The 26,143-nt window shown below is 39.8% G+C and overlaps 1 protein-coding gene across 1 annotated transcript in view; it reads left to right on the top strand.

The window, feature by feature from the left end:
• LOC148861789 (uncharacterized) overlaps positions 1–25,886 on the top strand; it is a 51,782-nt gene extending 25,896 nt beyond the window's left edge. The window contains exons 4-9 of the mRNA XM_088982305.1: positions 11,956–12,054; positions 12,528–12,614; positions 13,525–13,641; positions 13,855–13,947; positions 14,874–14,904; positions 25,470–25,886. Coding sequence (XP_088838431.1) covers positions 11,956–12,054; positions 12,528–12,614; positions 13,525–13,641; positions 13,855–13,947; positions 14,874–14,904; positions 25,470–25,654 — 612 coding nt within the window. The 3' untranslated portion in view covers positions 25,655–25,886. The remainder of the gene's footprint in view (positions 1–11,955; positions 12,055–12,527; positions 12,615–13,524; positions 13,642–13,854; positions 13,948–14,873; positions 14,905–25,469) is intronic.
• Positions 25,887–26,143: the final 257 nt, after the last annotated feature.

The following is a 26,143-nucleotide window of genomic DNA, read 5'->3' on the forward strand; positions in this document are numbered from 1 at the left end:
ATTGATTCTTGAAAATATGAAATTCTAAATAGGGAATGCGATTCCCAATTGAAAGGGAGAGAAATTTTTTTGAAATTTGCCCCTTTATTCCGCAAGATTTGGGCGCCCATACAATGGATCTCTCATCCCTTCAATTCTCTCTCTATCATTTTTTTAGTTTTCTGCTACCGTTATTTCTTACTGAATTCTAGTGCAGGTCTGAACTTTATCATGGTATCAGAGCAACTGTGACAAATTCAGATCTTCCCGGAATTTTCTTTACCACCACTCAGCAAGGAAAAGGGCTGAAAAGGAGTGATCGCCCTTTTCCTTTGGAGGCTTTCATGCCTTTAGTTGGTGGTTTAGTGGGTGTTTGTGGTGGTTTGTACTTTGTAGGGAACCCTCTATTCGATAGTACGAAGAGGGTTATTTCGGTTGCTGCAGTGGACAGTTGAGTGCAGGTTGTTTCTTTGCTGATCGAATAGGTGGATTTTATGGGCGTTTTAGTGTGAATCGAGTGGTTGGTGAGTTGCTATTTTGAGGTAGGTTTGTGGTACTGAGAACAAAGAGTATCAACAACTGTTGTTGCTGAAAACCATCATTGTAGGTGTTTCCACTTGTGTGTAGTGTGGTGACAAGTGGTTGTAGGTGTGAAGTGAAGTAGAGGTGTGATATATAGGTGAAAAAAAGGAGGAAGAAAAAAAATCAGATATGGGAGACAATAGTGAATACAAATCTAGTGTCATGGTTCCCATTGATTACCTGAATGTTCAGATGACCTCTATCAAATTGAATGGGGAAAATTATGTGCCTTGGGCGAAATCTGTAGAGGTCTTCCTTAGGGCCAAGAAGAAAGTGAAGCATGTAAGAGAAGAAAGACCTCCCATTGATTCTCAGGAGTATAGTGATTGGGAACAAGAAGATGCACAGATTATGACCTGATTGTGGAATAGCATGGAACCCAAGATCAGTGTGAATTTTATGTTCTTAGATACAAACCGAGGAGATTTGGGACCATGCCAAGAAGCTGTACTCGGGACAAGGCAACACTACTAGAGTGTACCAGCTTCATCAGGAGTACTTTAATTTGCAATAAGGTAGCTAAAGTCTTGAGGAATACTATACTAGCATGAGGAACCTTCGTAATGAGTTGAATGTGTATCATCCCCTTACTTCCGATGTTAAGATTCGACAACAGCAAAGAGAACAACTAGATGTAACTTGATTTTTAGTAGGGCTAAAACCTGAGTATGAACCGGTGAGAGCATAGGTACTAGGTGGGTCATCTCTTCCCTCTCTAGAAGAGGTGTTTGCCAGACTTCAGAGGATTTTTGTTGGACCTACAAAGACTTCTAATATCTCTAACAGGTTTGCCTTTGCAGTGATGAGAGGGGGGAGGTCGTGGAGTTAGAGGTGGAGCTCGGGGAGTTCAGCCCGGTTGTAGTGGTGGCAGTGGACCCATGTATGGTCGTAGTGGTGGTGGTGGACCCATGTATAGTCGTGGCGGTGGACGTATTGGAGGTTGAGATTCAGGAGTTCATGGCAGAGGATGTAGTAATGGTTCGAGGAGGTGTACACATTGTGGTATGGAAGGCACCATCAACTTTTCTTATGATTTGCATGGCCCACCTTCAACTTGGGCAAATCATGCAGTGTGATCAATGATAGTAGTTCCAAACAGGATAGTCAACAAGTTGATCAGATGCTTTCTACATCTATAGATGTTTCTGGGATGGAGATGATGAGTGTCCCACGTGATGAGTATGGACGGATTATTTAGGCCACATCTCAACAGAATACAACTACCCTCGCATACTCAGGTATGGCGTGCTTGGCATCCAAACCCAACCCTTTGATTATTGACTTTGGAGCTTCCGATCACATGACTGGGACTCCGGGTGTGTTTTCCTCCCTTTCTCAATGCTCCATACCTCACTTTGTTACCCTTGCTAATGGTTCCACATCTTCCATTTGTGGTGTTGGTAATGTTTACATAGACTCTTTATCCTTGTCCTCAATTTTGTATGTTCCATAATTCCCTTTTAACCTTATGTCTGTTAATAAGCTGACCAAGTCTCTTAATTACTCAATCACTCTTTACCCTTCTTCTTGTGTTTTTCAGGATCTCAAGACGAGATGAAGATTAGTGGAGGACCTGAAGCTGGTGGACTGTATTATCTTGACAGTGGTGGTGGTTCGTCAACAGCTCTTCAGACATCTCTTTCTCCTCTTCAGTGGCACTATAGACTTGGTCATCCATTGCTTAAAGCACTGAAGTCACTTGTTTCATCATTGAGTCATCTTTTTGTTTTGGATTGTGACTCATGTTAGTTGGGGAAACATTATCGTGTTCCCTTTAGTCCTAGGGTTGATAATCATAGGTCGAGTCCTTTTTCTTTAGTTCATTCAGATATTTGGGGTCCATATAAAACAATGTCATACAATGGGTACAAATGCTTTGTTATTTTTATTGATGATTATTCAAGAATGGCATGGCTTTACCTTATGAAAGAAAGGAGTGAATTGTTTTCCATTTTCCAAAAATTTTATGTTGAAACTCACAACCAATTTGGTGTACACATTAAGATTCTTCGTTTTGATAAATGTCGAGAATACTTTTATACACTGTTTCAGGAGTATTTAGAAAAACATGGCTTTATCCATCAAACTTCATGTACCTACACCCCACAACAAAATGGGGTAGCTGAGAGAAAGAATCGTCATCTTTTGGAAACTACTCGGTCCCTTATGCACCATATGAATGTACCCAAGCATTTTTTGAGTGATGCTATGCTTACATCTTGCTTCCTAATCAACCAAATGCCCACACCCATCCTTGAAGGTTCTTTGGGTCAAGTGATGTCCCTTCTTTTTCTTCTTCTTTACCTCCTCCTCCTCTTCTAACTCCCATTGAGGACCCCATTCCACTTGTTCTAGTTGTGACTAAGTCATTGCCTCTGGTGCAACTTCTTGTTGAACGACCACCATCCGTCATGTGTATACACATCGACGACATGTACTAGCTCCTCCAGCTTCGTCACCGTTGACAGATCCGACAGTTGTTCCTACACCAGCCACACCCCCTGTTTTTGACTTTGATCTTCCCATTGTCTTGCGGAATGGTAAACACAGTTGCACACTTCATTCAATTTCTAATTATGTTTTTGTCTCTCACCTTTCTGCTTTCCATCACCAGTTTTTCTCTATTTTCTTCTATTTTTGTTCCTATGGATGTCCAGGAAGCCCTTGCCTCTCCAGGGTGGCACCATGCAATGGAAGAACTCTTTGCTTTAATCATATGTGGAATCTCACCACGTTCTCTCCTGGTAAGCATGTTGTAGGTTGTAAATGGGTATGCACTGTCAAGTATTTACTTGATGGTAGTGTAGAGCGGTTGAAAGCTAGACTGGTTGCCAAAGGATATTCCCAAACATATGGTATTGACTACACAGAGACCTTCTATCCTGTTGCTAAAATTGGTTTAGTTCATGTTGTGATATCTCTAGCTGCTATGTATGATTGGCCTCTATTTCAGCTTGACATCAAGAATGCCTTTTTACATGGTGATCTCGTTGAGGAGGTTTATATGGAGCAACCATCGGGGTTTGTTGCTTAGGGGGAGGATGGTAAGGTGTGCAGATTAAAGAAGGCTATTTATTGACTTAAACAGTCCTCCTATGCGTAGTTTGGTAGATTTAGTGAAGTGATAAAGAAGTTTGGTATGAAATATTGTTAGGTTGATCACTCAATATTCGACTATGATTCACATGTTGGGAAGATTTTACTGGTGGCATATGTAGATGATATTGTCATTACCAACAGTGACAGATTGGGGATTGATAGGTTGAAGAGCTTTCTACAGGAGCACTTCCAAGCAAAGGACCTTGGTAAATTAAAATATTTCTTGAGGATAGAAGTAGCAAGGTCTAAGCACAATATTAATATGTGTCAGAGGAAGTATGTTCTTGATTTGTTGGAGGAAACAAGATTGCTAGGTGCCGAATTGGATGAAACACCTATGGAACCAAATATCAAGTTGAGTAGTGATGTGGGTGAGGAGTTCGAAGATTCTAGAAGGTAAAGGCGGTTGGTGGGTAAACTAAACTACCTAACCATTACTCCGCTAGATATTTCATTTGCAGTTAGTGTGGTGAGTCAGTTTATGCAAAATCCTCGGGTTCCACATTGGGATGCAACTCTAAGGATTGTAAAGTATTTGAAGGGAGCTCCTGGTTGTGGCTTGTTATATAAAAGTGGAGGAAATTTTGAATTAGAAGGATACACCGGTGCTGATTGGGCTGGCTTTATATTTGACAGAAGGCCCGCTAGAGGTTATTGTACCTTTCTTTGGGGTAATTTGGTGATATGGAAGAGTAAGAAACAGATAGTGATGGCAAGAAGCAGTGCAGAAGTAGAGCCATGGCACATACAACTTGTGAGCTAGTGTGGTTGAGAAATCTTCTACAAGAGATGGGGTACTCAATTGACACTCCAATGAAGCTTTATTGTGACAACCAAGCTGCAGTCCACATTTCTTCTAATCCGGTTTTTCATGAGAGAACAAAACATACAGAAGTTGTCTGTCACTTTGTGAGGGAGAAGGTGCTAAGTGGAGTGATGGCCACTGCATATGTTAACATAGGAAATCAATGGGCAGACTTATTCACCAAAGGGTTGAGTCGGGGAAGTGTTAGTGTCGACTGTAGGGGGGTAGTTTTGTCAATTTGCTTATGTTTGGTGTGAGGTGTCATGTTTAAGTTAAGTAATGTGTCCCATACTTAGTAGGGGCACAACAGATCTTTTGTTTTTCATTAGAAAAGTATAAAAAATACAATCTGGCTGACTTGGGAGAATAGAACTCTCTCTCTAATTTGAACCAGTTTTTCCTTTTCTTCTCTTCTCTTCTTCTTCTCCTTCTTCTTCTTCTTCCTCTCTCTATTCTTCTTTTAGTTTTTTGCTATTGTTATTTCTTACTGAATTCTAGTGCAGGTCTGAACTTGAACATATTTATGAGTAGAAAAATAAGAAAGGCAAGAAACATACAAAACATAAGGGTTGGGCCCTTGTTTTGGTCTTTAGGAAGAAGAAGAAGAAGTTCTATTGATTGTTCTTGTGTGTCAATTGGATAAAATCTTCAAGTTATTTTTTACTTATCAATTCAGGTTTTAAAGTCCTAAAGGGTTCAAGACTATGTCACTGACTTGTGTCTCGATTGAACCCAAACAAATAAGAAAATAACAAAAGGAAACCAGTATAAGAATAACAATATTAATACTATAACCCCACAATATGAATAATTTAGTCAAATTAATAACATAAAATAAAAATATAAAATGTTATGTGGTGTCTTACATATAAATATGTAGGTGTTTAAGCGAGGTGACCCTCCAAGAATGCCTTATCACCCAGGCGTCGCCTTGACAACTATGCATTAACGTGGCCTTCTTTTGTTTGGATTTGGGTTGTGAAGAAATCTCTTAGAGGGATTGAGAGATCTAGGATTGCCTTGCAATCACAAAAAGGGGTAATCGTAAAGTTGCCCTCTGTATTTTGCTTCATTTTCAGGGCTTCATGTAGCTCCTCTCAGTTCTTTATTTTATGCTTCTACCACCGGTTTTTTCCCGCAAACAATTTGAATTTGGGTGATCGCATGCAACATGACATTTGCACATCATTGTCTTCCTCCTTAGTTTGTGTAGGAGTTAAATTCTTCTCCGTAACTTGCTTTGCCTCGTTAATTCTAACAGCAACCATTTGAGTGTTCTGTTTGCTTTGTTGAAACTCCTGTAAAGTTTTCAATATTATGTTCCATCCTTGCCTTTGTTTTCTGATTGGGAGATAGATCAATTGTTTCTATCTTTCCCAAACCACATTATCAAAGCAATATACCAGCCCTTTGTGTTATATCTTGTTTCTGCTACATAAGATTCACCGTTGCTTTTCAAGCTTTTCTTCCATTCCCGTACTTTAAACATCTTGTACTTGAACCATAGCAAAGTTTCCTCTGCGGTAGGAATTGTAGCCATCTTACCTTCTCAAATCTGCACCATCTCTAGACATTTTGTTCTATATTTTCGAATATGAAAACCTTGGCTCCCACTTTCACTATCTTTCTCTAGTTTCATGCATGCTTGAAATGCTTCTTCCCCTTTTGGAGATGGAAAACATTGATCCAAGCTTGAAAATAAGAAACGAAAAATTCGTCGGTGGAACCCTAGCAGGTAGTTGGCATAAACAGAGCAGGTTTCAAGGAAAGAGAGATGGCCAAAAAAGTATCATCTACTCTTTTCTGGGAGGGAGAAATGGAAGAGAGAGAGACCACCAACGATGATATTGGCATTGACGTAAATAAGGGTTTCAGCTTTTCGAGGAAGGAAGAGGAGGTTTCAGTGGGAGAGAGTAGAGGGAGGGGTAATTTAAGAAAGCTAAAAAATTCAAAAGGTCTCAAGGTTTCATTTGATTGTAGTAGTGATGCTAAGGAGGAATTAATTGAGGATTGGGTTTGGGTTAGAACGAGATATGAAAAAGGAGAACAAGAGAAGTTGAATCCGAAATGCTTTGAGTACATGGAAGGTGTTTGTAGCAAGATTCCCACAGCAAATGGTAACTCAAAAGCCTTGTAGGGGGAGGAAAGGAAAGGTTCATGTGTAACCACAAAGGAGAGTGAGTGATAGGGATTACAGTTTAATTTCTACCCAAGTAGTATTAGAGCAAGTGAAGGAGGTTTTCATTGGTGGTCAAGAAACCTAGAGGAATAGGCAAGTCCTTAGTGCTGTACATAACTTAAGTCTTCTTGCATTTAAAAGAGGGGCTAGTTGGGGCTGGCCCTAGTAATAAATATAAGAGAGCGTTCAAAAGAAAGGTGTAAATCTAAGAGCCACAACCCATAAGGTGTTGCTAAGGTTAGCCTTGATGACCAAAATGGCATTGAGGCTTCCTTCTGAAGGGGAGTTGGAGAGGAGTTGGGATTTAGAGGAAAAGGAAAGGGTGAATCTGAAGTCTTGGGGAAAGATGACAAGCTGATTATAAAAGTGGAGGAAAGGAAGATTAGTGGCGGGGGATTTAAGGAAAATTGTTGATAGGGACGTGGAGGTTGGCAAGGCTTTGGATATATTTTTCTGTGCTGGTGAGGCTTTCGCCAGAAAAGCTTTTGAAGAATTCAAGAAAAGGAAAAAGGAGGAGAGGCTGAAGAAGTCCTCTTCAAGGGAAGGAGGAAGGCATGGGCTGAAGGAGGACAATTTTGTTCAGTTTCTGCTGTAAGGTTAGGTCGTGAGCTGGTAGCTGTTTCTGGTGTTTTTTAGTTTCTTTCTCTCGGGTGGTCTTCTCACCTTTCTATTGTTTTCTCCTTTTCTCTTTTTTTTTTATCAATAAGTGTGAAATATATTAATTAATATTGAGAAGAATTACAAAGCAAGGGAGCTAAACGGTCTTAGCTCCCCAGAACAGACTATGAGCAGCAAATACAATTACAATAAAGCCCAAACAAAGAGTTCCTATTTACCCCTTGCCTAGCTAAACCATCTGCCAGTGAGTTTACACTTCTCTTAACCCATTTGTACTGAATTTCAACATCCTTAGTCAGCCACTTAAATCTCCTTCCCCAATTGGTCCTGAAAACATAGCTAACAGATTCCCATGTTCATCTCTTATTGCTCCCCCTATTCCAGATGGACCTGGATTACCTATACTGCTGCCATCAAAATTCAGTTTAATAAAGCCGTTAGGTGGAGGACTCCAGCAAGAAAACAGATTTCCATGTTCATCTCTTATTGCTCCCCCTATTCCAAATGGACCTGGATTACCCATACTGCTGCCATCAAAATTCAGTTTAATAAAACCGTTAGGTGGAGGACTCCAGCAAGAAAGTGATGCCTTCTTAGCTGAAGCTAATTCTGCAATTTCCTTCCAGTTATTTACCATCTCATCTACTGAGAAATCTGCAAACAATGCCAAAGTTTTCAGCCAATGTATCACCCTAATATGGATTACCTCCAAAATTGCTTCCAAGGTTCTCCCCTTTTCTGAGAATATCTATGAGTTCCTTTCCTCTCAAACAGTCCAACGTACTGCAGCCCTCGTACATCTCCACATAACCTTGGCCCTTTTTGTTGGTCCACTCGGCATGTAATTGAATAAACTCTGTACATTCAAGGGGGGGGGGGGGGTCCACCTACACCCAAACAAAGAAGTACACCACTCCCAAATGCCTTTAGTAAACTGACAGGAAATCAGTAAATGGTATTCAGACTCACCATCAGCTTTACTTTACAAAGAGCACACCAGTAAGGACACAAACAACTGTTGGGTCTTTTTCTTTGAAGTAGATCACATGTATTAACTCTTTCCAGAAGGGCTTCCCAACAGAAACTCCCAACCTTAGGGGGTATAGGAAGATACCACACCTCTTTAACAGGGAATGACAGACCCAAAGAAGGAGGTTGTGTTAGAGCTTTAAAAAAAGAAGCACATGTGAAAGAACCAGAGGAGGTGAGAGACCAAACTCTACTGTAGTTCTGGCTGAACCCAGAAGTTGAGTTAGAAGGAACAAGGAAGGAGGAAACTGAATCATTTTTAAGAGTGGAAAGAGTGAAAAGACTCGGGAGTTGGTCTTTTAAAGGAGAATCCCCAATCCAGATATGTTCCCAAAAATTGATGAGATTACCCGAGTGCAAGTCATACCTGATCCATGGAGAGAACAAAGGCAAAATAGCTTGAATAGCTTTCCAAGGTGCTGCTCTTGTAGTCTTTGCCGAAATCCCAGAATCCCATCCATTGTCTGCTACCCCATGAATGCTGCCCATTATTTTCACCTACAACTTATCCTTCTCCAAAGAAAACCTCCACAGCCATTTCCCTAGTAGTGCCAAATTCCTACTCTTTATATTCCCAATACCCAAACCTCCCTCCCTCTTGCTCATGCAAACCATCTCCCACCTAACACTATGGTCCTTCTCCTCCTCCAACTCCCAAAGAAAATCTTTCATTTGTTTTTCTAACCTGCTAGCTACCTTAGCTAGAATCTTAAAGACCAATAAAAAGTAGACAAGAAGGTTAGCTAATGTAGATCTATACAAAGCGATTCTCCCACCAAGAGGAAAATAGTTATTCTTCCAAGTTGCAAGTCTCTTTTCAAACCTCTCCACAACCGGAATCCAAAACTCATCTTTCTAAGGGTTGTCTCCCAATGGCAAACTGAGGTAATTTAATGGCCAATTAGAAACTGCGCACTCAAGGATGTCTGCACACTCCGATTTCTCCCCCTCCCCCATATTTACCCCCACTAGACATCTCTTCTCAAAATTCACCTTAAGGTTTGACATTTTCTCAAAGAGTTGTATAGTGAGCTTCAGGTTTCTTATCCTATTAAGGTCCCCTCCTTCACAAAAGAGTATTGTGTCATCTGCAAATTGCAAATGTGTGAGTGACACACTCTCCCTTTCAACTCTCCATCCTTTTATTAAGTCCCTGGAGTCTGCTCTAGAAATTAATCTCCCCAAAACCTCTGCAACCATCGTGAATAAGAATGGGGAAAGATGATCTCCTTGTCTTATTCCTCTCAAAGCTGGAAAGAAATCTACCATTGTCTCATTTATCAAAATGGAATAGTGGCATTTTCTGATACATCCCATCACCCACTTACACCACCTGTCTCCAAACCCAAAATTGACCATCACCTCCAACAGGAAAGACCAATCCACCACGTCATAAGCCTTTTCCAAATCCAATTTGCATACCACCCCTTTTTTCTTGGATCTCTTGAACTCCTCCAAACTCTCATTTGCTATAAGTATTTGATCTGTTATCTGCCTCCCTTTCACAAAAGCTCCTTGGTTGTCTGTTGTAGTTGCTGGGAGCACTTTTCTAATTCTAATGGACAACACGATGATCTTATATAGGCTATTAACTAGGCTGATTGGCCTATAGTCCCTCGGATGATTTGCATTCCTTTTCTTGGGAACCAAGGCAATGAATGTGGAATTTAGCCCCGGGTTTATCACTCCTCTAGAATTCTCCTTTTCTCTTTTAATGAAAAATTTTATTTTACCATAAAAAAAATCTCGATTTCTCAGTCATTTTAAGCTCTTTAGTCTTAGGTTCCTCTTTACCTCGGAGTTGGATAACTCAAAATAGCTAGTGAGTAGTGACTAGAGCATCTCGATTATGGACACTAGATGAGAGAGGGAAAAAGCTCCAAGAGGTGCCAAGAATGCTTCTATTTCATAAACCATTTTGGCATTTTCTTTGTCCCTAACAACATTTCTTGGAATTTTGACTTCATTAGAAGCTTTAGAGAGGCTGCTAACAGGTAAGCTGCCTCTTTTGAGTTAATTTCTAATTTATTCTTGTCTTGCACAAAATCTAGTTGCAGGGTTTGGAGATCCAAACAAGTTTATATTTTTATTTTTCCTAACCATTTTTATTTTTTTCCTGACCCCTTAGCTTCATGCAACTCCCCAATTCCATTCACAACTTGTAAGGACTTATTCTCTATGGCTCATGGAAAGGATGAATATTTTGATATGTTACAGAAAAGATGGTATAATCATTATCTGTTGTCATCATGCATATGTCTAACTACTCTTTTGCTGAAGACATGCAGTACCATTTCTTTCATATGCATGACTTTGATTGAGATCATTCTTCCCGTGTCAATCTTTGATATCCTTCAATAACAGAGACCACATGGACTTTGGATTCTCTTTTTTATTGTGGAGGTGTATCTTAGGCGTTTTTATTTCTTATCTATTGTTTTATTTTCTCAGGGGCATTCTGTGGAGTCCTGTAGAATGTGAAAGGAGGAAAATGGAAGTTCAAGAATAAATTTACCCCTATTCATAAAAAAAAAAATGGTAAATTTACCCCTCTTCCTCTCTTCCAGGATAGAGTCTTATTTTTGGTGGCCTCTTGGGTCCCGGTTCAGAGGAGTTTAGGGGCGTTGGGCTTGTCATGTGTATAAACCTGCTCATAATTCTTGCATCCATTCACCGGTGTTATTGTTAATCACTCTGAGGAATTCAATGGGGAATTGAGATTGAGTTTCAAGTATAGCTCCCCATGCCTATGCAACTTAGGAATGCCAACAATTGAAGAATTTGTTTCAAACAGGATTGTTAATATGGTTAGGGTTTCAGCTGTTGCATTGGTGAGGCAGATTCCACAAATGTGGAGTTGATGCCTTTTCCTTTGGAGCTTAGGGGAGTCCTTAAGAGGCAAGGGTTAAAGTATCGATACGCCTGGTGCGTATCGATATGACTAATACCTATCTTCTTTTGTGTGTTTTTTTATTAACTTTTATAGGTATTAGAGGGTCCAACTCCCACTTTTAAAGTTTTAAAGTTCTTAAAAAGTTATTGTAACGGTCCGATATGGACCGTATTGATATTTTAATCCTTGTTAAGAGGTGGAAAATGTTGGAATGGGCCTGTGAAGATTCCCAGATATTCTTATTGAACTTTGGCTGCCCTTCAGTTCTTGTCCTAGTCCTAATGTCTAGGGGTGGAATACTGGAATATAGGGAGTTGAACATGGTGGCTTATGGTCTAGCTAGATCAGAGGTTAACTGGGACTGGAATGTAAAGCTACCATCTTGTCCTCATTGCCATAAAAAAACTTGTACAACCAACTTTCCATACAGCTTTGTGATGGGCGTCTTTTTTTTCTATCCTGATGTCTGTCTTGTATGTCATCTTCTTTAATCTTAATGCGCAAGTCTATTAGCCGCTGCTTTCCAAGAAAACTAAGACAAAATAAAATAAAGAAAATAAATAATGTGTTCATCATCTACCAATTATGATCCCATTATTTGATACACTATATGTCCAAGTCTAATCTTCAGCTTCAGTCTAAATTTCCTTGTCATTCTGTTGCATGTTGTCCTTTTGTGCTGATGCCTTCTCATGAATGGATGAGTCTGATTTTGTTTTTTCATCTTTATTTGTAAGTGCAACTTAATGATGCATTTTCTCAAAATACCAGCTTGGAGGTGGTTATCTCTTTGGACTGCCCATTGGCTTTGTTGCTGATTCAATTGGTGCTACCATAGGTGCAACAGCTGCATTTCTTCTTGGTAGAACTGTGAGTTTCTGAAACTTATTGATAGATTTGGACCTAAAGATATACTAATATCGGTATGTCCCTTAAAAACCATGTTCATATATACATGCAGAGATTTCTACCAATATTTTTGTCTCCTCTACGTGAATAGATTTGGGGGATGACTAGTTTCAGGGGGTAGCCAGGTGTTATACGAACCCCCTGAACATGTTTGAAAAAAACGAAAAAAATAAGTACATTATTGAAAAGCCCGATGCGCCAGATAGGGCATATTGGACTGTTTCGATAGTTTAAAACTTGTTTGTAGCATAATATGTTTTTCATTGTAATTACACTCTCCAAACAAAAAAAAAAAAGGAAGGAAAGAAAAGAGAAGAGAAGAAAAGAAAATGACATTAGAGAAAGGACAATCACTAATTCATTCATATTTTCTTTTGGCTGTAGTTCATTTAATTGAAAGGTTTTGACCTGCATATTTTGTTACTCATCTGCAGATTGGGAGGTCATATGTTACTTCTAAGCTCAAGGATTATCCACAGTTTCAAGCAGTTGCTATTGCAATTAATAGATCCGGTTTTAAGGTCTGAATATTACATATTTGCTTGTTCCTAAATGTGATTATTCTGCTGATTTCATATTTCTTTTGGACCTATAGCTAGCTTTCTCCAGCATTTGAATGGTTATGTCTAACATGGGGAAGGTAACAACTTGGTACCTTTGAAGAGCTACTAGGGAGTAGGCTACTCTTTCAATACCCAAAAGGGCGGCCATAAAATAAATTTTACAATTCCTTTCTCAAAATTGTATTTCTGACCTGATTTTGTTAGACAAATTTGAGTGTGTATTTTGCATATTCAAAACCTGTTCATTCACCCAAAAGGAAAACGAAAAACTTATCCAAGGAAAATTTGAATCCCTATTCTGAAGTATGCAGTAAATGATTAAGGTGGATTCTGATTAATAATGAGAAAACTTACGTGGAGTTTCTTCAGAATAAGAGGAAGGGGTTGCTTGGTAACAGCTGAAATGGCTGAACTGAATGACTTATTTCTTCGTCTTTTAGTAAATATTTTATTAAGGAAGAGGGTTGTTGATCATTACTAGCTGGATGAAATTGAGTTGATTACTAACTTGACTATTAATTATTTTATCCACTAAAAGACAAAGCAATAAATCATTCAGTTCAGCCACTTCATCCATTAGCAAACTTTAAAGTTGCAAATTTAAAACAATCGCATAAAAGCAGCCAAAAAAGCTCAGCTGCACTGGATATTGCTCATGATCTCAATCCTAGAGTCCAGAAATTGGCTCTTTAGGCTGTCTTAGATCACCAATCATGAATCACCCATGACTAGTATCTTTAACTATTACCTATTTTCTTAATAGGTACACAAATATATAAGTTGCTGCCCTCTTTTCCTTTTCAAATGGTACACAAATATATGAAATTCTATAAGTAAGATTTCTAAATTTTCTTTTGTCATTCAACAGATTGTTTTGCTGCTTCGGCTTGTGCCCCTACTTCCATTTAACATGCTAAATTACCTCCTTTCTGTCACTCCTGTTGCTATAGGGGAATACATGTTAGCCTCCTGGTTGGGAATGATGGTATTCTCTTAACCCTTATATTATTACTACTGTAGTGATTAGTTTTAAATGATTTATTGAGTTTGTTAAATATCTGGAAAACTATTCTGAAACTAAGCAACCAGACTTGGCTTCTTAACTTTCTCTGCCATTTGTCCTTGCCAATCCTTTATCTCTCAAATGGTCTGGTCCACATGAAAAGCTCATTTGTGTATATGGTTTTCTTCATTTCAGCCAATTACTCTTGCACTAGTATATGTAGGAACAACTCTCAAGGATCTTTCTGATGTCACACATGGATGGGGTGAGGTGTCAGCAATTCGTTGGGTAAGAACCATTTTACCTGTTTTCTTTTAGGCCTAGTTAGACATGATTAACTATTTATTTTTATTTATTAATCTTAACTCTGAGGTCTTTATAGAATTAGTTTGATCATGTCTATACTAAGAAAATTCAATATGGTGATATCCATCATCGCCATGCCTTATCCCAACTATATGGGGTTGGCTACATAAATCCTGTTTCACCAATCCGTTCTATTTAAAGTCATATTCACTGTTAAATTATTAGTGCTTGAATCACTCTTCTAGCCCCTTCAATGTGGAGTCCATCATATACTTCAGGATTAAATATGATGACTGGTTTGGGCACATCCTATTTTTGATAGGCTTGAAATGTCCTTGGTGAGAAGTACGGATGCCAGTGGGTTGGGTTAAGTGGTAAACCCACATTAGTCCAACCGAATCAAGCTAGGGATCAACCCTAACCAGGCTTTTGAATGGGTTGGGGTTGGCGTAAACCCATACTGAACCTGGTCTGTTGACATTTGCAGCATTGAAACATTTCTAGAGAAAGCCTTGGTTGAATATAGGTGTACTATATGTGGGACAGTTTGGGTCAGGATCAGTATCATCTTATCTTATTTGGGCCAGGTTGGGGACTTAAGGTCAGGCTTGGCATCCCTAATGAAAAGACAAGATGACCCTGATTGTAATGATGAAAAATAATGCATAGTACCTTTGTTGTTTAATATTTATTCTAACATAATTAGGGGCTTAAAAAATGGATGTGCCCAATTACTCCCTTGAAGTAAATCTGAAATCAGTTTTTCGGTAAGCCTATTTCAACAGAATCATGGCATTTCATCACTACCAAATGGATTTTTTTTTTTAATTCCTGAGTTAGAGTAGGCACTTCTGGTTACTTGATCATATTTTATTCTGATATTTTCTTCTCCATTACTGTTGGTGCAGGTTGTTATTGCATCGGGTCTTGTGTTTTCTGGTAACTCAAAATTGATAAAACACATTTTTCTCAGAATTTTTGCCTCATTTTTGTTTTAGTATCGCTCTTTACTGCTTGTATAATAAGTTCTTTTTTATAGGTAATTAGAAATTTTATTATAATAAGTTACTACATTCAATCCTCATTGGGGATGATCCCCCAAAACAAGTTGCTTCTATTTACCCCTTGCCTAGGAAACTCGTCAGCTTGGAAATTGACTGATCATTTTGTTTCTTAATTTTGTTGCTACTTGCTATAGTGTTCCTCTTATATCTGTGTTTCCAAGAGTCAGTGATGGAATTTGTGTGATGAGTTGTTTAAAAACATGAAATCTGTACACTGCTGTTGATATTCAATAGCTTGGGATCAAAAAAGAACTGACATGAAAACAAGAAATAAGAACAGAAAAATGTTCTTTGTTATAACTGTATGAAGGTTATTATACTGTGGAAGTAATGAAGCAATGAGCAAGAGACTGAAACTAAAGAGTTGTTTTCATGGACTTATTGGGTAATGATATTTCGGATATTTAATAGGAGCAACTTTAGTTTCTTCACTATGGAATCAGACAAGTTTTGGCTTGATTGGAACTTTAGGATTGTCAATCTTTTGTGATTGCAATGGACTTGCATTTTTTAATATTCTGAGCTGAAGGAATCTTCAACAAAGCCGGAGCAACTTAGCCTCTTCTTTGGGCTGAGGTTTGTTTGGGACCTAAGATCCCTATGCTTATAGTTGGGGTAGCACATGTAATTAATCTAGGACGCGATGGAAAGTAAGAGATTTTAAAAATGCATACATTCCTCAAATAACACTGTTTTGAAGGGTAAAAGACTTACATACCCTGAGTTTTTAAGGTGGACTTAAACATACCCTATAGCCATTAAAGACTTGTTTACCCTTCATTATTTTTCAAATTTTCAAAAGAGAACTATAAAACAAGAAAAGAGCAGCGCAATGCATGAGGTTCCCACCTATGAGGGGCCTGGGGAGGGATAAATGTATGCAGCTTTACCCCTGCACATACAAAGAGGCTGATTCCAAGATTTGAACCCTGGTCACTCAGGTCACAATGGAGAACCATAAAACAAAAATCAAAGAGAAATCAAAACTTTCTTTTTGGGTTTAAATAGTCATCTGCTTTGGATCATCTATATTTGGAGTCAAAGGAATTTTTCCTTCAAAAGTCATCAGATGAAACTCTAGTGAGTTTCGATTTGGAAGATATCACAATGGCATTTTATCAGGATTTTTGGGAGATCCTAAAAAATAATATCCAAGGAGTTTTCAACAAATTTTTCAAGAGAGGTGTGATTAATCCTGGTTTAAACTCCATGTTCATTGCCCTAATTCCAGAGAAGGATGATGCTGTTCACCCTAAAGATTTCAGACCCATCAGCTTGGTGAATAGCCTCTACAAAATTATTGCAAAGGTGTTATCTCGTAGAAAAAGGCATATTCTCCCTTCCATTGTTTCCCCAAATCAAGGGGCTTTGTGAAAGACAGACAAATCATTGGTCAGATTCTTACTGCTAATGAAAGTGTTGAAATGAAAAAGATGGAAAAAAAGGCTTCATTTGTAAATTTGATCTTGAGAAGGCCTATGATTTGATGGATTGGGATTGTCTTTTAGAGGTCTCAAGGAGTTTTGGGTTTGGAGACAAATGGTGTAAATGGATTAAGGGGTGTATCAAAACTTGTCACTATTCTGTTTTGGTGAATGGGAAAGTTGTTGATCATTTCCGGGCTCTTAGGGGAATTAGTCAAGGGGACCCTCTCTCTCTCTCTCTCTCTCTCTCTCTCCTTTCCTTTTCACCTTGATTGCTGAAGTTATTGGAAGACTGGTCTCTAGGGAGGATTCCAGAAATTTGGTGAAGGGATGGAGAGTGGGTAGAGAGAGTGCCAATCACCTATTTACAGTTTGCTAATGATATTATCTTGTTCTGTGAAGGGGGAGATAGAAGGTGGACACAGAATTTGAAACTGGTGATTCAATTATTTGAGAGATTGTCAAACTTAAAGGTGAATCTTGATAGAAGTTGCATTGCAGGGATTAGCATGGATCAGAGGGAGACAGTTGATATTGCTGAAATCTTAGGTTGTGGGGTGGCACAATAGCCTTTGATCTATTTGGGGCTTCCTTTGGGTGATAATCCAAGATGTGCTAATTTTTGGAACTCAGTGATGGAAAGGTTTACTAAAAGTCTAGCATCTTGGAAGAAACACTATTTGTCTTTTTTTTTTTTTTTGGGGGGGGGGGAGGATTACATTGATTAGGTTTACTTTGGCTAACTTGCTTGTGTACTACCTATCCTTTTTTAAAATTCCAGAAGGTGAGTAGAATTGGGAGGTGGTGAGTAAGAGAAAGAAATTTGGTGGTCTTGGTATTGGAAATATCCAGAAGAGAAACATGGCTCTTTTAGGGAAATGGTTATGGAAACTGCTAGCTGAAAAGGACAAATTGTGGGCAAAGGTGATTATTAGCCTTCATGGGCTTGTAGCTAATGGATGGGATGCTGGATTGTGGAACAGGGCAACAAGAGCTTCACCATAGAAATCAATCTATGAAATTCTTCCAGTTTTCCTTTTGTTTGTCAGATACAACCTGTGCTTGGGTAATCTTGTCAAATTCTGGGAACATGTGTGATTGGGTGACCTCCTGTTGAAGGAACAATTTCCCTCTCTTTTTAGACTTTCTATCTTTAAGGATGAGCTTTTGTCTTCCTTTTTGTTACCTTTTAGCTCAATTTCAGGCTATACCTGGAATCTGGGATTTAGAAGGAATCTCAGGGAGGCTGAATTGAGTAGTGTTTTAGTTTTACTTCACTATTTGGATGGAGTATTCTTGAACCCTTTAGAGTTGGATTGTAGGATTTGGTCTATTGATTCTTTTGGTTCCTTTTCTTGTGCTTCATTCTTTTCGGCTTTGACCCAACCTTCTGATAATTCAATGGTGGCCTTTTTGGTGAAGGAGGTCAAGAACAAGCCTATTCCTCCTAGGGTAAGTGGTTTCTGTTGGGAAGTTTTCTTGGGTAGAATTGCTACTTGTGATCTTCTTCAAAGAAAGAGACAAAACTAGTGCCTCTCCCCAAATTGGTTCATCCTTTGCAAGGCTATCGATGAGATTAGCTACCACTTAATAATTTCCTGCCCTTTTGCTCTTCATATTTGGGAATGGTTTTTCTTTTTGTTTGGGTGCAGGTGGAATCCCCCACCAAATGTTCAAGGATTGTTTGATTCTTCCTTCGTTAACTAGAGAAAGAGGATGGGAAACCCTTTGGTGGTGTACAAGAGCGGCAATATGCTGGACAATATGGGAAGAAAGGAATCAAAGAATTTTTTTCAGACAAGGAGCAGAGAAGCAATCATAGAAGCCATCACTGTCAGAGTAATCCATTGGGTTAAATCCTTGAGAAGCTTTGATGACATTCCCACAAATGACTTGCTTAGAAAGTGGAAGGAGGTAGCTGATTCTTCTCTTCCAAGAGCTGTTATAAGGCCTGTTTGTGTCCCAACTCCTAGTGGGTTTTTTAAACTGAATTTCAATGGTAGTAGTGAAGGGAATCTGAGTCCTTGAGGTATTGGAGGTGTTTTTTGGAACAAGGATGAAGGAGTTATTGCCCTTTACTTGGGACCAATAGGTGTGGGAGACTCCTTGAGGGCAGAAATACTGGCTGTGATGGAAGGGATCCAAAAAGCCAAGGAGCTGAATATAAGTTGATCATAGAAGGGGATTCAAAGGTGGTAGTTAGCTGGCTGCAAAAAGATGAGATTGTATGGTGGAAACTTGTCAATGAGAGGAGGAAGTTTAAGCTTTTAACTCAGGATATAGAGATCAAGTTGCAGTGGGTTAAAAGGAGTGCAAATGCCTTTGCTGATGTTTTGGCAAAGCAAGGGATGGGAAGGGATCAACACTTTTGGGCTGTTCTGTAATTTCTGTACCTTTGCGTCATCTTGGAGAGAGCCAAGAGAGTTTCTCTCTCTCTCTCTGGGATGTTTTCTTGTATCTTCATTAGTTAATGAAATATTCTGGTTATTGATAAAAAAAAGTCATCAGATGAAACCCACCGTCAACCAAGTCTACCTTTAGTGTGGAAATTCAATTTTTTTCACATATTTTAGAGAAATTAATTGCAAATGAAGACCAAAACAAAAGAAAGCAAGGGTTCTTTGGAATAACAACCCGTGCCGATTGGCAGCAAGAGTACAGTGAACAACCCTTTCTATCAGCGGGGAAACAGTCAAAAGAATTCAGGTTTCCGTGCTCCTCTTCTATTGCTTCTTTTAGGTACTTCTCTTAGGCTGCATTTGGCATTCCTTATTTTAAGGACTTACCTCCTTTTTGCAGTTAAAATGCCCCCTATGAGCAGAGCTTTTAACTTCAAAAAGGAGATACGTCGTTAAAATAAGAAATGTTGAATGCAGCCTTAGCATCCTCTATTGATGTTTCCTGCTTCTACTCTCATAATTCTAATTACCTACCTTGATATTGTTGGCATGGTCATGGATCCGTATAGGATTTATTGTTCTAGGGTTAGAACCCAGTGGTAGAAACACTATTGTTAGTATTTGGTTTATATTCTGCAGCTTTAAATGAAGTTCATGTGATTTGACAGAGCAAAGTAAATATGCAATTGCACTCGCAATGTTGGTGTGAGCTTGAGAGTTGTACTCAAAGTAGAGGAGAGGAGAAGAACACCACTGATATGCTGTGAATGTCGAACTGTACTAGCCAGTCGACCATACTATTATTTATATTTGAATGTAGTACAATGATACAAGTAATTACTAGAATGCCCCTGATTAGTGATGGGACACCCAGTTAACTTAAAACATTAAACAGGCCTAGGCCCATTAACACAGGCCCAGTTACAGGATAACTTAAACTTAAGTATGGGCTAATAAGAACTCTTATCAGCCAAACACTCATACAAAGAGACTTCATTCTAACATTCTAACACTCCCCCTCAAGCTAAGCATGGATATCAATCATGTTTAGCTTGCCAAGTATGTCCCTGAACTTTGTTGCTGCCAGCCTTTTAGTCGATACATTTGCAATTTGTATCTCTGATGGAGTATAAGGCACACAGAGCTCTCCCAAGACAATTCTCTCTCTGACAAAGTGTCGATCAATTTCAATATGTTTTGTCCTGTCATGTTGTACAGGATTGTTGGTAATGTTGATAGCAGCTTTATTATTACAATACAGCCTGAGAGGACCCTCAGCCTTAATACCAAGCTCATTAAGAAGAGTTCTGAGCCATAAGAGTTCAGCAACCCCGTGTGCCATAGCTCGGTATTCTGCTTCTGCACTTGATCTAGCCACAACATTCTGCTTCTTACTACGCCATGTGACCAGGTTTCCTCCCAAGAATGTACAGTAACCTGAGGTTGATTTTCTGTCTCCAACAGACCCAACCCAATCTGCATCAGTGTAGGCTTCAATTTCAAGTTTGCTGTTTTTCCTGAATAGAATTCATTTCCCTAGGCAAGTCTTCAAGTACCTAAGAATTCTTTCCACTGCTCTCATATGAGGGATCTTTGGTGAGTGCATAAATTGACTGACAACATGCACTGCATAGGCAATGTTTGGCCGAGTAAGGGATAAGTATATCAGCTTTCGTACCAATTTTTGGTACCTCTCTTTATCACAGTATTCCTCACCCATTGATTCTTGTAGTCCATGGTTCGGTTCTATTGGAGTGTCTGCTGGCCTGCACCCCATCATGCCTGTTTCCTCTAGGAGATCTAGCACATATTTCCGCTGACATATATAGATTCCTTCTCTTGATCTAGCAACTCCTTTAGCCTCTTCATCTCTTCCACATCATTTTCGGTAATCACCATATCATCCACATAAACAATGAGTGTCGTAAGTTTGTCATCCCGTCTCCTTGTAAACAATGTATGATCTGCACTGTTCTGAGTGTATCCCACTTTCTTCATGGCCATACAAAGTCTCTCAAACCATGCCCAATGAGACTACTTCAAACCATATAATGCTTTCCTTAGTTTACACACCTTCTTTCCAACATCATAGCCTGGTGGGGGTTCCATGAATACCTCTTCATGAAGATCACCATTTAGGAAGGCATTTTTCACATCCAGCTAGTGGAGATCCCAAGAGAAATTTGCTGCTAGTGACAGTAGAACCCGGATTGTGTTGAGCTTTGCTACTGGGGCAAAGGTTTCTTTGTAGTCAATTCCCTCCTTTTGTGTAAATCCTTTTGCCACAAGTCTGGCCTTGTACCTCTCAATTGACCCATCTTCCCTGTGCTTTACTGTGAATACCCACTTGCACCCAACAGTGCCTTTCCCCTCTGGCAGGTCTACCAATTCCCACATTCTTGCTTTCATTAGGGCTTTCATCTCTTTATTCATGGCTTCTTTCCACCTTGGATCAGATGCCGCCTCTGAGTGCCTGGAAGGGACACATACAGAGGAAAGAGCAGATACAAAGGAGTGATAAGCAGGAGATAAGTGTGAGTAAGAAACAAAATCAGCTATGGGATGCCGGGTGGTACAAGAACGAATAGGCTTACGGAGAGCAATAGGAAGATCCAAATCCGAAGTGAGTGAGTCAGAATTACCTTGGATTGCAGAGACAGATTGATCTGAGTTCAACTTGTTGCAATCATGAGGTTGAGGACCCTTCTTCCTTCTGTTGTATGTATCTCTTTCTCTTGACTACCGGAACCCTCAGGAGCATCTGTTGTATCAGGAGAAGTAACTGGCACAGTGGGAGCCTCACTAGATTAACCCAGAATGTCACAGCTAGGAGTAATGGAAGGTGATGAAAGAGGAACAAAAAAGAAGGGAGAATGAGAATCCTCTTCCAACCCACTAGTCTCCCTCTGAAGAGGATTCTAAGACTGGAAATAGGGTTGAGACTCAAAAAAGACTACATCTCTGGTGACATACTTTTTCTTGGAGACAAGATCATAACACTTGTACCCCTTTTGTGTAGGAGAGTACCCCAAAAATATTCCCTTCGTAGCCTTGGAATTCAGCTTGGTTTTCTTTGGATCCTTCACATGTATGAAGCATGTACAGCCAAAAACCTGTGGGGGAAGAGGAAATTCTGGAAGAGTGGGATGCAAAACAGAGAAAGGAACCTTCATACCCAATACCTTAGATGGCATCCGATCTATCAGGTATGATGCAGTGAGTATAGCTTGAGACCAATATTGCTTGGGCACTTTGTGTTGGAATAGTAGGGCTCAAGTTATCTCCAATAGGTGCTTGTTCTTGTCAGCAACCCCATTTTGCTTAGGGGTGTTAGCACAGGATGATTGGTGTAACGTGCCTGCATCTTCCATGAATGAGTTCAGGGATCTTTCAAAGTATTCAGTTGCATTGTCTGACCTGAATTGCTTAATCTTCTTATCAAATTGTGTTTCAATCATCTTGCAAAAAACCATAGTTATCCGTGGTACTTCATCACGTCCTTTTAATAGATAAATCCAAGTGCACCGAGAATAATGGTCAATAAAACTGATAATGGAAGCCATCAATGGAAACAATGGGTGAAGGTCCCCAAACATCATAATGAACCAAATCAAAAGGAGCTCAAATTTCATTACTAGAAATTGGATACACTGTTCTACATTGTTTTGACATTTGACACACATCACAAATTAAACTTTGACTTGGAATTCCCTTAAACAATTCGGGAAACAACATTGCTGAAGAAGAGAAAGACACATGACCTAGCCTAGCATGCCACAGGTGCAGCCTAGTTATTGACTCCACACTTTCCGGACTAGTAGTAGCAGAAGCTTGTAGGGCCGAGCCGATGTCTGCATCAAAATAGTAGAGGCCCTCATACTCATGACCACTCCTAATCGTTCTCCTCGTCAATCTATCCTGGAAGACACAATGAGAAGGAAAAAAAGTTATACTGCAGTTCAAATTTTTTTGTAAGCTTTGAAACAGACAAAAAATTTGAGGTAAGACTAGGAACATGTAGGACTAATTTAAGAGAGAGATCCTTGCTTAGGTCAACCACCCCCTTTCCAGAGATGGTGGAGAGAGACCCATCAGCCACTCTCATCTTATCTTGGCTAGACAACAAATGATATGAAGAGAATAAGGACATATGTGTCATATGGTCAGTGGCTCCAGAATCAATCACCCAAGAGGTAATGGAACTAGTTGCACTAAATGCAGAGACTGTACCTGATTTGGCAAGAGAGGTGGAAGCTAAAGAATTGTTCTTCAGACGGGCTAATGCCCGGTTGAGAACCTCTACTTCACTAGCTGTGAAGCCCAAAGTACTTGGTCTAGAGGAGTCAGCGGCCTGCCCTGTGGAGGAAGAGGACACTGTCGGAGTACTCTGTGAGTTGTCACTACTGTTGTTGGTGGCAAGATTCCCACTTGCTGTGTGACCCTTATGTTGCCTTTTGTCCTTTCTCAAAGCAGCTGGCTTCAGATGAGGACACAAGACCCAACATTTCTCCTTTGTGTGTTTCTCACCACCACAATGGGTACACTTGAGGGACTTCTTGTCTGGATATCTATTTCCCTTAGTGGAGACTAAGGCTGAATGTTCTCCAAATAGTTCAGTTGATTGTGTCTGGTAGTCAACTTGCATCTCCCTTCTCCTGACTTCTTCATTCCTCACCAGGTAATAGACATGGTGATGCTCCGGTAATTCATCTCTCCCTAGAATTTGTGACCTTATACCCTCATATACTGCGTCTAGGCCAGCCAGAAACCTGAAGGCTCTGCTCTCTTCAATTTGCTTATCATGGCTCTCCTTGTCCCTGGCATTTTCCCAATCCAATATCAAGTGATGATCAAGCTCTTCCCAAAGGCCTTCCAAGGTTGCTAAATATGTTGCCACGGACACGTCTCCTTGCCTTAGAGCTGCAATATCTTGGTTCAATCTGTAGATTCTAGCATTGTTCTTTTTCTGGCCGTAGGTCTTGGATACTTTCTCCCAAATCTTCACAGCTGTGGGGAAATGATGAACAGTTCTAGCCACCCGAGGAGTCATGGAGGCCAGCAACCAAGACATGACTGTGGCATTCTCCTTGCGCCACACGACATGCTCAGGACTACCAACTTCAGGTTCTTTCTTGTCTCCATCCAGATAGCCGGTGAGATCACGAGAAGTAATGAACAGTCTTGCTGAGACAGACCACTCTCTGAAGTTATATTCATCCAGCAACACGTTTGTAATCTATAAACTGTGCAGATTAGGGTTTTCTAGGTTAGAGAACCTTGCGGCAGGTCTGTTATCTCTTGAGGAAACTTCTCCGGATAGTGAGGACATGCTGACTTCAGTCTTAGAGTAGTTCGGGTACAGTGTTGGACAATCTGGAGCAGGCAGCTCCCTAGGTAATCTTCACTTGAGCTGAAGCAATTCGGGTACAGCAGTGGAGAGAGGTTCCAGACTGATAACCAACCTGAACTTGGAGCTGTTTACCACTGTGCTATGCTGGTTTTGCTGGGGCTTCGAAGCTGCAGTTGTGGAGAAGCTCTCCCCCTTTCGGCTAGGGCTAGGACTACTGAAATCAGTCTTCAACTAGGTCTGTCCTATACAGACCTCTCTGAGTAGCCAAATAGCTACTATTTGCTGAAAAAAGAACCTAGTAGGACATCCGCTTCTGGGCCTTACCTCCCTTGAGCCCTACAACCAAGGGAAACCCTAGGTTTGGATCTGCTTTGTTCTCTTACAACCCTAGTTTTTTCAGCAACCCAGAAAAGAAGAAGGAAGAAGATGGAAAGAACAGCAAGAGAAGAGAGAGTAGAAGCTAGTGCGCCTGCTGAAACCAAAGAAAAGCTAGTGCTCTGATACCATGTGAGCTTGAGAGTTGTACTCGAAGTAGAGGAGAGGAGAACACCACTGATATGTTGTGAATGTCGAACTGTACTAGCCAGTCGACCATGCTATATTATTCATATTTGAATGTAGTACAATGATACAAGTAATTACTGGAATGCCCCTGATTAGTGATGGGACACCCAGTTAACTTGAAACATTAAACAGGCTTAGGCCCATTAACACAGGCCCAGTTACATGATAACTTAAACTTAAGTATGGGCTAATAAGAACTCTTATCAGCCGAACACTCGTACAAAGAGACTTCATTCTAACATTCTAACAGTTGGCATCAGGTGTTGGTATGTTATCTTGTATGAAGAATCCCAACCGGACCAGGCAGACAGAGAGATGCCCAGGTTGAATTTAGAAGCATTTCAAAGGGCATAATTGGGTTTTGGGAATACTAAAGAGATCACTTAACGTCACATGTTAATGTTTCCTCAATGGAGAGTATGTTTTAGTCCAGTGGGATCAACTCACAAGGTATAATTAAGTCCACCTTAAAAACTCAAGGTATGCTTGTCATTTTCTGAAACCTTAGTTAACTCAGCCGTAGAAAAAGAGAAACTGAACAAGATGATCCTTGAACTTTTGCATGCGTTTAAAAATTCAGACCAAATTGACCTATTATATTGCACGTTTGTGGCTCTAGAACCATTTCCCAATGTTGGTCCTTCTATCTGGGTTGTATTATCAAGTATTCTCTGATTTTATTTTTCTTGTTTTTTTTATGCAGTGGGTATGATGGTGGCTGTAACAAAAGTTGCCAAGGCATCTTTGGACAAAGCACTTGCTGAAAACGTGGAGATAGAGGGTGTCTTAAGCTCGCCACAGCTGCCTAGTGTGGCTGCTCCACAATTGGATCTTCACCAACCTCTCATAATCAAGATAGACACCCCTGCAGACAATCATAACAAGTGAAGCCCCTACGCTTTGTACATTCTTCCCTTAGTTCCTTATATCCCATCTGAATTTGTTTACATGTGAGTCATAATTGGAAAAAAAAGGAAAAAAAAAAAAAACATGCTTGTTTTTTGTCCTCAACATTCCTTTGCAGCAGTTTTTACTATGCATTCTTAAACAATGTAATTCCATGGTTCCATCTTTCACATTTGTAATTTCTCTATAAAGAAACTAGCCATTTTACAAGTAACAATGGTGCTCTCATTATTAATCATTTTACAGACCATTCAGACCGTATTCCAAGCAACACGACACATAGGACAATTATGGCTGTTCATAAGAAGGCTCAACCCGATCAAATCAACCAACCCGAACCGACTCAACCCGAGTTAGTTGGGTTTTCATCAGCACGAGTCGGTTTTGGGTTGTGTAAATTCCCAAATCGATGATTCGGGTCGATTTCGATTTTCACACAAGAAAACCGAAACCGACACGAACCGAACTGAC

The sequence above is a fragment of the Nelumbo lutea genome, chromosome 4 (assembly GCF_056320005.1).
Source record: "Nelumbo lutea isolate HS-2025 chromosome 4, American lotus-T2T, whole genome shotgun sequence".
In the NCBI taxonomy this organism is placed as follows: domain Eukaryota; kingdom Viridiplantae; phylum Streptophyta; class Magnoliopsida; order Proteales; family Nelumbonaceae; genus Nelumbo; species Nelumbo lutea.